At 35.2% G+C, this 12,374-nt stretch overlaps 1 protein-coding gene across 1 annotated transcript in view; it reads right to left on the bottom strand.

Moving 5' to 3' along the window:
• Positions 1 to 252: 252 nt before the first annotated feature.
• The window catches only part of AGMO (alkylglycerol monooxygenase), a gene marked incomplete at its 5' end in the record, with an annotated part of 191,022 nt that continues 178,900 nt past the window's right edge, over positions 253 to 12,374 (bottom strand). Inside the window, one exon of the mRNA XM_083855917.1 lies at positions 253 to 1,622. Coding sequence (XP_083712043.1) covers positions 1,542 to 1,622 — 81 coding nt within the window. The 3' untranslated portion in view covers positions 253 to 1,541. The remainder of the gene's footprint in view (positions 1,623 to 12,374) is intronic.

A 12,374-nucleotide genomic window follows, 5' to 3' on the forward strand; every position in this document is an offset into this window, starting at 1 on the left:
CCTATTCCTGTCTCTTTAAAGGATGTATTTTGATATGGAAACTGACTTTCAATATGATTCTTCATTATGTCATATTAAACTGACCATGTCACCATTACAAATTTGGAGAATACAGGTGCAGTAACTTACAGGGCCACATAAGAAGTTTGTACTTCTGGAGTCACATTCTGTTATTTTTTAAATGATATGTTAAATAACCTATCATTAAGGTTCCTTGCAATCCAAGCATTTAGATGATTTTATTTTACAATTAAGATGATACTATCACTAGACATTGCAACACTTTCATATAAATAGCATTACTGTGTTTCTGAAAATTTACTGGAAACATCCTATTCCATAGACAGTGGCATCTGTTACAGCTAGAGACTGAAAATATGGGTTAATTAAAAGTAGGTTGTCTAAATCCGAGATGTCTTTCAGACTGCCATTAACATCTTAAGGAAAATGAAGTGGGCAAAAGAACACAAACTTAAACTCATTTTTAAATCCAGATATTGTTACTAGTTTGAAGCATCTAAGACAGACTCCATTTTTTAGCTACTTGACTATAAGCACTTCTAAAAGGCTTGGAGCCAAAAAAAAAAGTTGGATGAGTGTGAGGAAAGAAAAACAACCTAGATCCAGTATTTTTGCCAGTCCTGCTGTTTGGAGACTCCCTCTACCATTTGTATTTAATTTTCCTATCTTAGTACACACCATCTTTCCAACAGCTTCTGAAAGACGCGACGTGCATCTCTCCTGACATCACCCAGCAGGAAATTACCAGAAATTAAGGGCTCGGCCCTGCAAATATTTTGTCACATGAATGTCAGTGGGATACCCATGTGTAAATCCTGGATTGATCACTACCTAAAGTTGGCAACACAGGTGTATTCTGTAAATAACTCAGCCCAAACTGCATGTCTGCATTATACAATACATACATCAGCCAATTTTATTGAAGATGTTTCAACTCATACTAGGCCGAGTTATTTTATCATGCTGTTTTTAATCATTTTCTTGCCTCAACTACTCATCCTCATGTAGCCGTATGTTATGAACACTGAATTGGGCATGACATGGAGATCCTGGTGTAATTCAATCATTACAAAAAAAATGACATTCACATATGTTTATGTTTAGCCTCAATAGGAAGACAGTCAATCACTTTATACCAGGTTACATCAGATATGATTTTAATTATTCCTCTTGTGCAAAATACTTTTCACACATTATTACTAACAAAATCACTGCAAAAATGAAATTAGTTTTACATGGTTGCTAAGAATTCATAATCCTATGAATGTAAAGATTTATGCTGTGAATGAATATTTGATTTAAATTGGGAAGAAATTAAATATTTCTTTTAAAAAATCAAATAAAAATGGATATACCCCCTTAGGAATCTTTCAAACCTTCATACAAAAATCACAAATCTCTTGTATCATAAGTGAACTGATTGCAATTCAGCATGATTCATGGTTGATTAATTCCAAGGAACTTAGAAGGTTATTCTAAAGTGCTGTTTCCGTATTTAAGGTGATGTTAGATCTGCTCTTTCAGTGGTCTTTATCTTTGAATGAAGTGATCCGCTTCATAATTTGGATTCCCCAGAATGCAGCGCAGAGGGAAAACAAGACCTACAACACAGAATTTACAATGAGAATGAGAAACGTTATATGAGGTTGGTTTGGTTTTGGTTTGTTGTTTTTTTTTATTTTAGTTCTTCTGATCTGTAAACATAATGAATGGGTGAAAACAGAGATCTTGAGAAAAGAAACCTCAAGAATTCTAGACATACTGATAAATTCACTTTAGAAAAATATGCTTTCTTTTTTCTACTACTCTTTATCACAGACATTCCTGTTGAATTTTGACAAATGATCTGAAGAATGCTGACACTGTAAGTTGCATGATAGGGTAAGAATAACCTTAAACAGGATCTATAGCAAAAGAAGTGTTCTAACTGCAATACAGTGCATAAGTATTTACTTCCCAACCTGCTGTTTAGGATGATATATAAGGTAGATTGAAAACAACTTAAAATGCAATACTGTTTATTTTGTCCTTAGTTCTTTACAATTTTTTAAAATTATTTTCTTATTTTTATTTTAAATTTGGTGAATTTATTGCAAGATCTAATAAATTTTTTTCACAAGTTTATTTGCTGAAAACTGCATTAAGATAAGTAGGAAAGATTTCAGAGTAAACTCAAAATTAGGTAATAGTTCTTTTTAGAACCCACAATGGAACAAGATAAAATGTGTATGTACACGTGTGTATGTGATATTTATATCTAAAATTTTCTGAAAGAAACCTTTGTTTTTCACATAGAAAAATTTCTCTACCGTGGAAAACCACAAAATTAAGTGAGTTGTAATTGGTTACTGAAGTAAGTGAATTTTTTTCTGTGAGTAAAACAAAACAATTTCTTTATACAGAAAGATATTTTAATAATGTTATTTTTTCCTTGTTAAAAGAAACAGAAAATTTTGACAAGAAACTTTTGAGTCAGGTTGTAATAATTCTTTTTTCAGGTCAATCTGCAATCTAAGGGCGCTGACTAGGAGAGCTCTAATTTTAACATTAACATAATTTAACATTTAGCATTTAATAATGCATGGACCAAAGGTCTACTTTTGTCTTTATCTACACAGTCACTCACTGAAGCACATGGGATCAGAATGTCCAGCATAAATAATAAATTACAATAATACCCAAAAGGTACTAATTTTTCACTCAGTGAAGGCTGTGTCTGCTCTGATCTCTCTCAGAATCTTTTTGGGACAGGTACAGGCTTCATGCAATGTATATGTTAGGTGTATGCTATGCATGTTTAGTAGCACAAGATGAAAACAGAACAATGTGGGAGTAAGTGAAATTCGAATAAAATTAAATTAAAATCCCCCAATTCTCATTAAATTTTTATGAATTCCATTTTTTTTCATTGAAGGCTTTAATTCTACTTGAGCAGGGGTTGGCTGTCTACTGTGTTTAAAACCTCTGATGATGCTGTTGGTGCTGTACTTGTGGTCCAATTTGTAAGAAAGATTCAAAGTGCTCACCAAAAGATCTTTTTTTTAAGAGTTTCAGACTTCAGGTATGAAAGGTTTAACCTCTTTTTATTTTCTTCCATTGTCACAAACACCTTGTAAAGCTGTATAACTATTTTTACAGCTATGGAAAGGAAAGTCTTTTTAAGCAGTACTGCAGTCATACACTGTTTGTTTTGTGAGATTTTTCTATGCTGACATGCTCTGCAGAAGAAATCTAACTACAAATAACTATCCTTATTTCTGATCTGGCTGTTATGAACTGAGATGAGTGTAAATTGTGATGCACATAAAATGATGACTTATATACAACATGCTCTTACTGTGGAAAAATTCTTTGTCGTGCCATCTCTAGAAATATGACTTATCCACTTGTCATAATTAGCACTTTTTTGACACACTAATAAACTTCTTTCATTCCTCACCTCAGAAAGATCACTCCTATTCCTGGAAGATGTATTAAATATAGAACTATTTCATTTTCTGAGAAGCACATTTAAGCACATTTAATGACTGAGGTGCAGGGCATTCGTAGGGGATTAATGACTGTTGGGAGATGATGATGATCACCTGAAGAAGCACAGCCATGGGCCATTAAGCCCCAGGAAATGTCCTCAGCTAAAGATGGTTATTGCTATTATAGTCTGAAAATGAACAAAATATCTCGGGTGAATTTCTCTTTTTAAAATGAAGTGATGCAGTTTCTTCTTTCTTAATTAAATTTTTTACTGTGAATTTCCTAAAGCATGTAATCAACCCTTGTGGGGGAGTATTTCAAATTGCAGTTATTATATTCACAATGGAAAATCACACACTGCATACTGTGGATCTGCAAAACTAGTTTGGCTTCACAATTTTATAAAAGTATTGATTCAGTGCCTATCAATGTCAGGACTGCGAGAACTTGATGGAAATAATGCTGCAAGGTTCTGGGAGGTGGAGGGGCTAAGAAAAACTCAAACATCAGGATAAAATATTAAGAGGCCACATCCTTGCTTGCATGACAGTAATTCTGGCCGTCTGTACTGCTGTAATGCTGACTTGCCCTGAACAGAGCCAGCTGTATGGGGCTACCAAGCAGAAACTTGCTGTGTAGGTTGGAGTTCAATTTCCTTTGATTGCTGCTACATATTTTGGAGTTACAAGGCTTGACCCACGTGAATGAATGGTGCAATCAGGTGATGTCAGGAATGGAAAGCTGAGACGATACGTGACAGAACTCTGAGCAGACAATAGTGTGGGCAGCAGGAAGCAGCAAAAGAACATTCCACCAGGCAAGCTGAACTATAGTTGACCAGTATTTTTCTAATGCTCTTGAGAAAACATATTTCCTGAATATATGTGCTGGTATTTTTTATTTTCTACTCAACACTCTCACATGCTAAGGCATTACGTTTTTTTCTTGGTTGTTTGATTTTGGGTTATTTCACTTTCTAAATTATTTTCACAGAAATTCTCATTCCTTCTTATATTAGTGTCCAAACCCACTAATATTTGTCCTTTGATAAAAACATTCACATATTCTTTTCATAATTCAGCTGGTTTTGAAATAAAAAGAGAGAATTTAGTATTATATCTTTTTCTTTTTTTTATGCTGAACAAATTTCCCCCACCAAAAACATAACATAAGAACAATAGTTTCACTTCTGTCTTAAAATGAAAAATTCCTGTGGACAGTAGTCATATATGCAAGTCTAAAAGCATGATTTCTCACAACCATATGTTTAGCCAAGTTGAATGCAAACTTTTTCCACCTTAATATAAACACCTGTTACATTTACCTGTTCAAGTAACTACAAATTAATTATAGGCTGTCTTTTAGACTGCTGGAAGAGTACAAATATTTACATTCCCTCCTTTCATACAGTCTATTTCCATACAGCCCATATTCTCTCCCTGAATTGCAGAAATGCAAAAATGCAAATAACATTATTCACAAGAACAAAGACGGCTTAACTAATGGATTGACTGCAGGTCTGAATCTGCTCTTCACAGGAAATTCCCTCTGGAGCAATCGAAGTTTATTAGGCTGTAAAGTACTTTAAAATCATTAGCTAAATTCAGGCACCCACTTCTGCATGATTAGCTTTGTTGCTGAACACTAATGTTGTTTTCTGCCATTTTCTCTTTTGTAATGTCTTTGTATATCTGAGATGCCTAGACATGATGTCTTTCTTTCCTCCTGCAGATTTCATCTGGATAGAAGGCTTTAGACACTGGTCTAAAAATGTAGACGAATGTCCAAAGATAGTTCTGCTTTAAGGAAGGGGAAGAGTCTCGAACCACACCACCTCAGATCCTTTCCAACCTAAATCATTCAATGATTCTCTGACATTTCTCAGATTCTGCCCAGACATGTTCACTCCAAATTTTGCTGCAGAGACAATCTGCAACTGTTATTCACAGCTTCTGGGGTACAACATCAAATGAATGGGCATGCTTATTATATTGAATTCTCTGAACACCTCTGTGCTGGATAATGTATTCTTAGCTCTGGAGAGGGCTCAGGAAGATCAGCACACCCATACACTTCACTAAGTTTGCTGTTCACATCATAAAGTGGACCTGGTACTGGCAAATATGATAAACAATTGATCCTCTCAATATGATGCTGAGCATTGTCAATGTGATGTTAAAGTATTTTAACTGATACTACAAAACAAACAAGATTAAAGTTCTTTTTACATTTTTTATATACAAATCTGGCTTCTTCACAGGTATGAAACATAACTTCATACTAACAATAGTAATGATACTGTAATTTTTAGACTTTGTCTGAGAAGGCTGTGCCTGAGTAATGTCACTGTCCTTTCCAACTAAAGATGGAGATTATAAACTGATACAAAAGCTGAAAAATTATAATATTAGTAACAAAATAATTGAACAAACTACTCCAGATTTCACAAGTACCCAAGAAATGCATTTTTCACCAATACCATTTTTCCCCCCCATTTCTCTACAGATGGCTGATAGAGGTGCTGAAATATACTGAAGAGATAGAAAATTTATGTCTCATAAGTGGGGGAAGAGGTTTACTATTTCTGGAAGTCAAGATTTGGATACCAAATGCATGGATCTTCATTCTCAGTACAATGTTTGGAGACGAGCAGTCTGAGGCTAGTAGAGAAATGCCATAACATTCGCAGCAAATCCAGAAATCACTAATCTTGTACAGTGCACAGACCAAGAAAATTGCACTTTAAAAAAAATTGCAATAATAATAGATGGAAAGAGAAGCTAGGAAACAGGAAGGTTCCTTCTCTATGTGATGACTCCCTTATCCTTGGAAATATATGCAGAAGAAAGTGGGAAGTAATTTTTTTTTTTTTTTTAATTTTTTTTTTTTTTTTTTTTTTTGTGAAGGAACTGTGGATACAAGGGAACACGGACAGCTACAATAACAGTGGCTTCACAGCTTTTGTTCAAGATTTCTATAAAAGTAGCAGATGTTTGGAAATTCTCCATACGGATTCATGACAGACCTTTAGACTTCTGATGTAGCACGTCTCACAGATCCAGAATTCCCCTGACCCCAGAACAAGGTGCTTATCTGATGTCCCTACTCACTGCAGGGAAGGTGGAACCAGACTATGTCTGGAGGGCCCTTCCAAGCCTAACTACTCTATGACTCTATGATTAAGACTCTGTTGGCACATATAGGATTTAGCCAAGTATCTTTAACACCCTCAAAACATATTGATAGTTTTTTCTTTTATAATACATCTCATTGGTTTTATACTTTACTATTAACAAATAATGAGAAAACAATAGGGAAGAGATATATTCGCCTCATTTGTATTGTTAAATGTTTTAAACATTCCTTCTTTTATTAAAATATGGTCTGAGACTCTAAACCTAGATAATGCATGAAAACATAGGCTGCAAAAGCCCAAATACCTTAAAAGGCTTATATTACGTACTCAGGAAAGACAAAGAAAGATCTGGAGAAAGAATATCTATTTCTCAGTTGCTTTCACAGCTGGACACATCCCCAGTATGAAATCAAGTGCACTGCAGAGATGCCTGAGCTAGCAAGCACATAAGCTGCTAAATCTCAGCACAGCACCAGCTTGACTCTGTCTTTCCTGGCATTGCACACAAGCTAGTAAGTCACATTCCTCAGTTAAATATGTGGGGATTTTTATACAGGCAGCGCTATTGCAGTTATATTTAGACCTAAAATGACTTATGTGCAAGCAGCATGTTATCTCGCATCATGTCCTTCACTCAGGAGAAGCCAGTCCACTGCCTCTCAAATCACTTGTGTAGATAAATGTGTCCTATTGAACTGTTACCTATGAAATACCTTCTCTCTTGAGTCACAGAATAATTCACAACCTAAGCACCAGGATTAGGATGATTTTACCTCATTTCCCAAAAGACAAAAATAGTAACTGAAGTGGGAAGCTTTCCTGTCAGTCATATGAATAGGAATTCCTAAATATGTTAATAATTATTAAATCTTCACCTTGTGATGAGCTAATGCAAGCTGGAGACAGCATCAACATCATACTCATTAACATGTATATAAACCCTGTATCTCTTCAGTATAAAATTTGTCTTATACTATTTTATTGAAACATCTGAGAATACTTTCCACCGTGTTACTAATTCAATTTATAAATTTCTAGATCATCCTAAAATGTTTATCTATTTCAAGTTAACCTCAAAGTAAAACTATGTTAAAGAGAAAAATCCTTTTTATAATTTAAAAACATTCAAAAATAACTTCTGAACCAAGCCTATTTCACAGTTTGCAATTAATTTCCAAAAAAAGAGAAATCAATGTTTAGAATATATCACCATCTGAGCTTAAAAATTTCATAAAACCTGTGAACAAAATTTAGAATTTACGACTTGCAATCCTAGAGCACAACAATATTTTAGAATTTCTTTCATACTGCTTTAGTTTTATTTCTGACAAAACAGTTCTGAAAAACAAGTTCAAAGATCAACAGTTTCAGATGACTCTAATTTTGAATGTCACTTTTTGTATCTTAAATGCTATGAATTTTTTCATCCTCAATTTAACCCCAAATTTGAGAAACAAGAGCCACGGAAATTTTGTCAATTATGATATGATAAATCAATGATTAAAAAAAAGGCTTTCAGAAAAGTTAACAAAACTGACGGTAAAACAAAATGAAAAATTTAGTCAACCAGTAAACATACCAGTTTAATGTGTTGCAGGCTAACAGGCCAAATGAGATTGAGAGAGTTACTAAGAATCGTTCATTGCAGAAATGAAATATCTGAGATAGTCATGTCTCAGTTTGGCTAAAGGGTTGAGTTTATTATCTTAAAAACTTAAACAGGAGTTGTATCCATTGAGATGAACCATCTAATTTACTTTTACACCTGTCAGCAGCTATAGCATAATTGCATAGACCCCATGCACCACTTCTAGCTCAAACACAAATTGGAGGGTTAAACAGACATCTTCAAAGAAGCATTTCACTTCACAAGATATTATTTAATCTATATGTAAAGAACAGTTTAATCTTCCTTATTAAAAAAATGAAGCTCATTTTACTTTAACTGATAGATTACTGCAAAGATCTTGTATTTTATCAAATTTATATTGTTCTCTTAGGCTTAAAAAACTCAACGTTTTTAAATTCAGTATTCTAAGTGAAAATGGCTGTACATATGTGTAATAGTAAGGGTACGTTTTTCCTGTGGTCATGGTCATAAGAAATGTTTAGGTACCATACTGCTTAATCTTGCTTTGAAGAAAGTTTTACTTAGAAGATGGGGCAAATTAATTTAAAGGAGCCGTTTAGAAGGGAGCTCTCCTTTATGCCTTCATCCCTGCTTGAAAATACAGGAAAATGACAGCTACAGGGAAAAAAAAAGTTTGAACATGGAAGAAAAATTGTTGAACGTAATATTTCAGAATTTGGACATAATAGTACCTGGCTGTGTAATGTTTTCCAAAGAGGCATCTGCAAACATATTTCAATCTCTTCAATCCTTTCATTTTTATTTCAGTTTAATACAATACTATACTGAAGCAATTCAGTGTCCAATCTCTCCATCATTAGCAGGAGTGAAATAGTCTTTGTTTCTATATGGACGCCTTCATCCATATAGAGTGTAGCTGTAGTGCATATCCACCCTGGCAGGTGGTGAAGAGAACCAATAGTGCTCTGTCAGCCCGAAGAGCTCTGACAAAGGTGTTGCAAAGTGATCTCCACTCACCGGTATACTAAATATCCTCCTGAGAGAAGGCTGACTAGCTATGAGCTCCAAAATGGAAATTTTTCCATTGTATGTGGGGAAAAATATTAAAAAAGTAATCCCAGCCTTTAAGTATAACCCACAGACATTAGATCACTGATGGGAAAAACTTTGCTGCAGATGTTGAGAAGACGTGATGGGGAAAAGCTGGCTGCTGTGACTAATGGCAAACGTGAATGAACAGATTAAGAATGTGCAGAGAGGGATAAAACAATTGAGTGACAGGCAAAAGGGATTTCCAATACAGTGAACTGCAGTGGTCGGCTACCAAGGGTGCAGCTCCGGCCAGCCCTGCCGCCACCACAACCCGGGGGCCACTTTGCCAGAGGAGTGAGCAAACCTGACCACGGTGCGGATAGAGTGCAGAATAGAGAGGCGGGACTCTCAGGATTTGCAACCAAGGGGGTGCGTGTTCCCCAAGGCAGTGCTCCGGAGAGACGCTGACCTTGGGATGACACGGCTCTTTATTGAGTGGGTTACAGGGGTGGGATTGAGTGGGACCAATCATAACCTTTTGCCAACTTGTAACAAGGGAATGAACAAATTTTGAACCAATAATAAGTAACTTGGGGAGGAGGAATGCATGATGAGGGGGTGGGGAAGTTATATAACTTAAAGATTGACATATAACAGAAAACTGGTAAACAACTATTATGGGATGGGGTAACCGGGACAACCAAGGTTTGGCGGGAAAGTCTGAGGGAAGGAGAGGCCATCTTAAACAACAGTAATAATTACAATTTTCCAAAACAATTATAAAACACAACTTATAAAACCAAACTGGAGCAGTGAAAACCCAACTGGAATTGAATTCAAGCACCACCACAGTGAACAAACACCAGAAAAGTATTCAAGACAGACAGGGGAAGATCAAGGCTAAAAGTTGCTCTAGATGAAGATTGCTCTTAAAGCTAACATGTTGTAAGGAGAAATTAATCCTTTAATTGAAAAATAGAGAACACAGAAGGCTGTTCTCAGCATTAAAAATCAAACCAAATCAACTAATTTCTGAATGAAGGAAATGGGTCAATATTCATTGATACCATAAAGGAAAAAACATGCGATGAAGGAAGATGCATATCCATGTTAAAGATGGAACACAGCCATCCAGCTGGCCAGCAATCTTTTGAGGCCAAAGGCAGTTAACTGTGACTGGTTTCAAGTTTTTAAGTTCAAGGAGAAGAAAAATATGCTGAGGTCGATCCAGACCTCTTTCCACTCCTTTACATGGAAAAGTAGATGTCCTGGCTGTTGGTGTCTCTCTTCTCTACTCTCAAGACTCTTCCTGTGGTGTGGTTTGTTGCTTCTATTCTTGCCTGGGGAAACTCCCATTTATTCCAATAATCATCTTTCCACTCATCATCTTTCAATTATATAAAAGAAGATACTAGAGAGAAACCAAATACACAAATATCCTGTGGGGAATAATCATTAAGGAGGAGTACATCAGAAAAAAATGGAGTTAAAATAGTTCACAAACAAAACACGTCTCAAACTAACAATGCTGATACAAAAAGATGTCAGTATCAATGTGGAAGATATTAACAGAAGCATTTATATATAACTATTATATAACATATATTATATTATATATGTTATCATGTTATATTATGCTTTATATATAAATCATATAAAATAATCTTTTAATGTATTGATCCGGCCTACTGAAAGGTGACAAGGTCTTTAAGGAAAACATAGATAAGCTGGATATAGTCATGAACTAGACTACAAGAATTATAGAGAGCTTAGGAAAATGGATGTAGGAAAGCTTGAAGCAATTCTGCTGTGTATTCTTGAGAAAATAAACAAGCAAAAGTACTCAGGAGAGGAGTAAGATCAGTCTTTTGACATGTAAAAGACTAATACAAAAAGAGAAGATGATAAATTAGTGCTTAGGGTAATGTAAACAAAACCCAAGCCTTTTCAAACTAAAATTTTCATTAGATAATGGATGGTTTAAGGATGGTATAGCATTGGAATCTGTTATTTATGGAAGTTGGTCTGTAAATGGTTAGACAGGCATGTCTCTATCATGTAGCTGTACTTGATCTTTGTCCAGCGCAGTATCTGTGGCAGTCTGGTATTTCTATTTATTCACAATGAATACAAAAGCACTCTCCACTTCTAAATAACTTTTTCTGCTTAGCACAAGGCGCAACCATGACTTAGCAACTCTTTTTTTGCGATAACCAACCTTATGCAAGACCTCACCAATTTCAGTCTCAGATGTGGCTGTCACCTTAGTAAAAGTATGAAAAGTATGATGCTTCTTTCTCCCCCCCTGCCCCAGTTTCTGGCATTGAATGTGGCTGGACCTGCTTCCCATCAGAGAAGTCATAGGACTCTTACACTCAGAGATCAGTTTGCATTGCCTCTTCAGACAATAGGTGCAAAGGCTGATGGCAGAAGCATGAGCTAATTCGCTCCTGTTTTACACTCAGCATACTCTACGGTAAAGCCAGGGGACTGCATAATAAAAATCATTTGCCTTTAAGACTGAAAGAGTAATCAAGTAGTTATGGTAAAAGCCTGGAATGCTGGGCTATTCAATCTGCATACTTTGCCATAGATTATGCAGTATAGAGCAAGACATTTAGTCTTTGTAGTATCTTAGCTGCAAAAAAACCCCAGTTACTCAGTTTCCCCAAAAAAGAGTTACTTTTCAATCTCTGTTTTACTAAAATCCAAGATACTTTCATTTACTACGGTAATTTCTGAGAAGACAGAGACATTTCAAAAAGACATTTGGCCTTCTGTGTTTTTTTTCTGACAACCCTCATATCAATAATTATGAATCCTTTTTTGTTTTTTAATCTCAACAACAATGTACTTGGATAAATACAACAGACAGCCTTAAAAATCAGATAATCGTATGCATTTCTTATGTCGTTCCAGCTATTGAGCAATCTTAGTTTCATAAATCATGGCACTGACCACATGAAGAGCTAAAAATGGTGTGAGAATTTGTTTTTATCTCATGATTATATTGGTTTTAAAAAGTCACAAATCACAGTAATATGAACAATGGCAAAATGTTGCAAAAAAATACCAATCCAGGCTTCAGTTTTACAGCAACATAATATTTTCTAATTTTAAGTT

This window comes from Zosterops lateralis (assembly GCF_965231275.1).
Source record: "Zosterops lateralis genome assembly, chromosome: 1".
Taxonomy (NCBI): Eukaryota; Metazoa; Chordata; class Aves; order Passeriformes; family Zosteropidae; genus Zosterops; species Zosterops lateralis.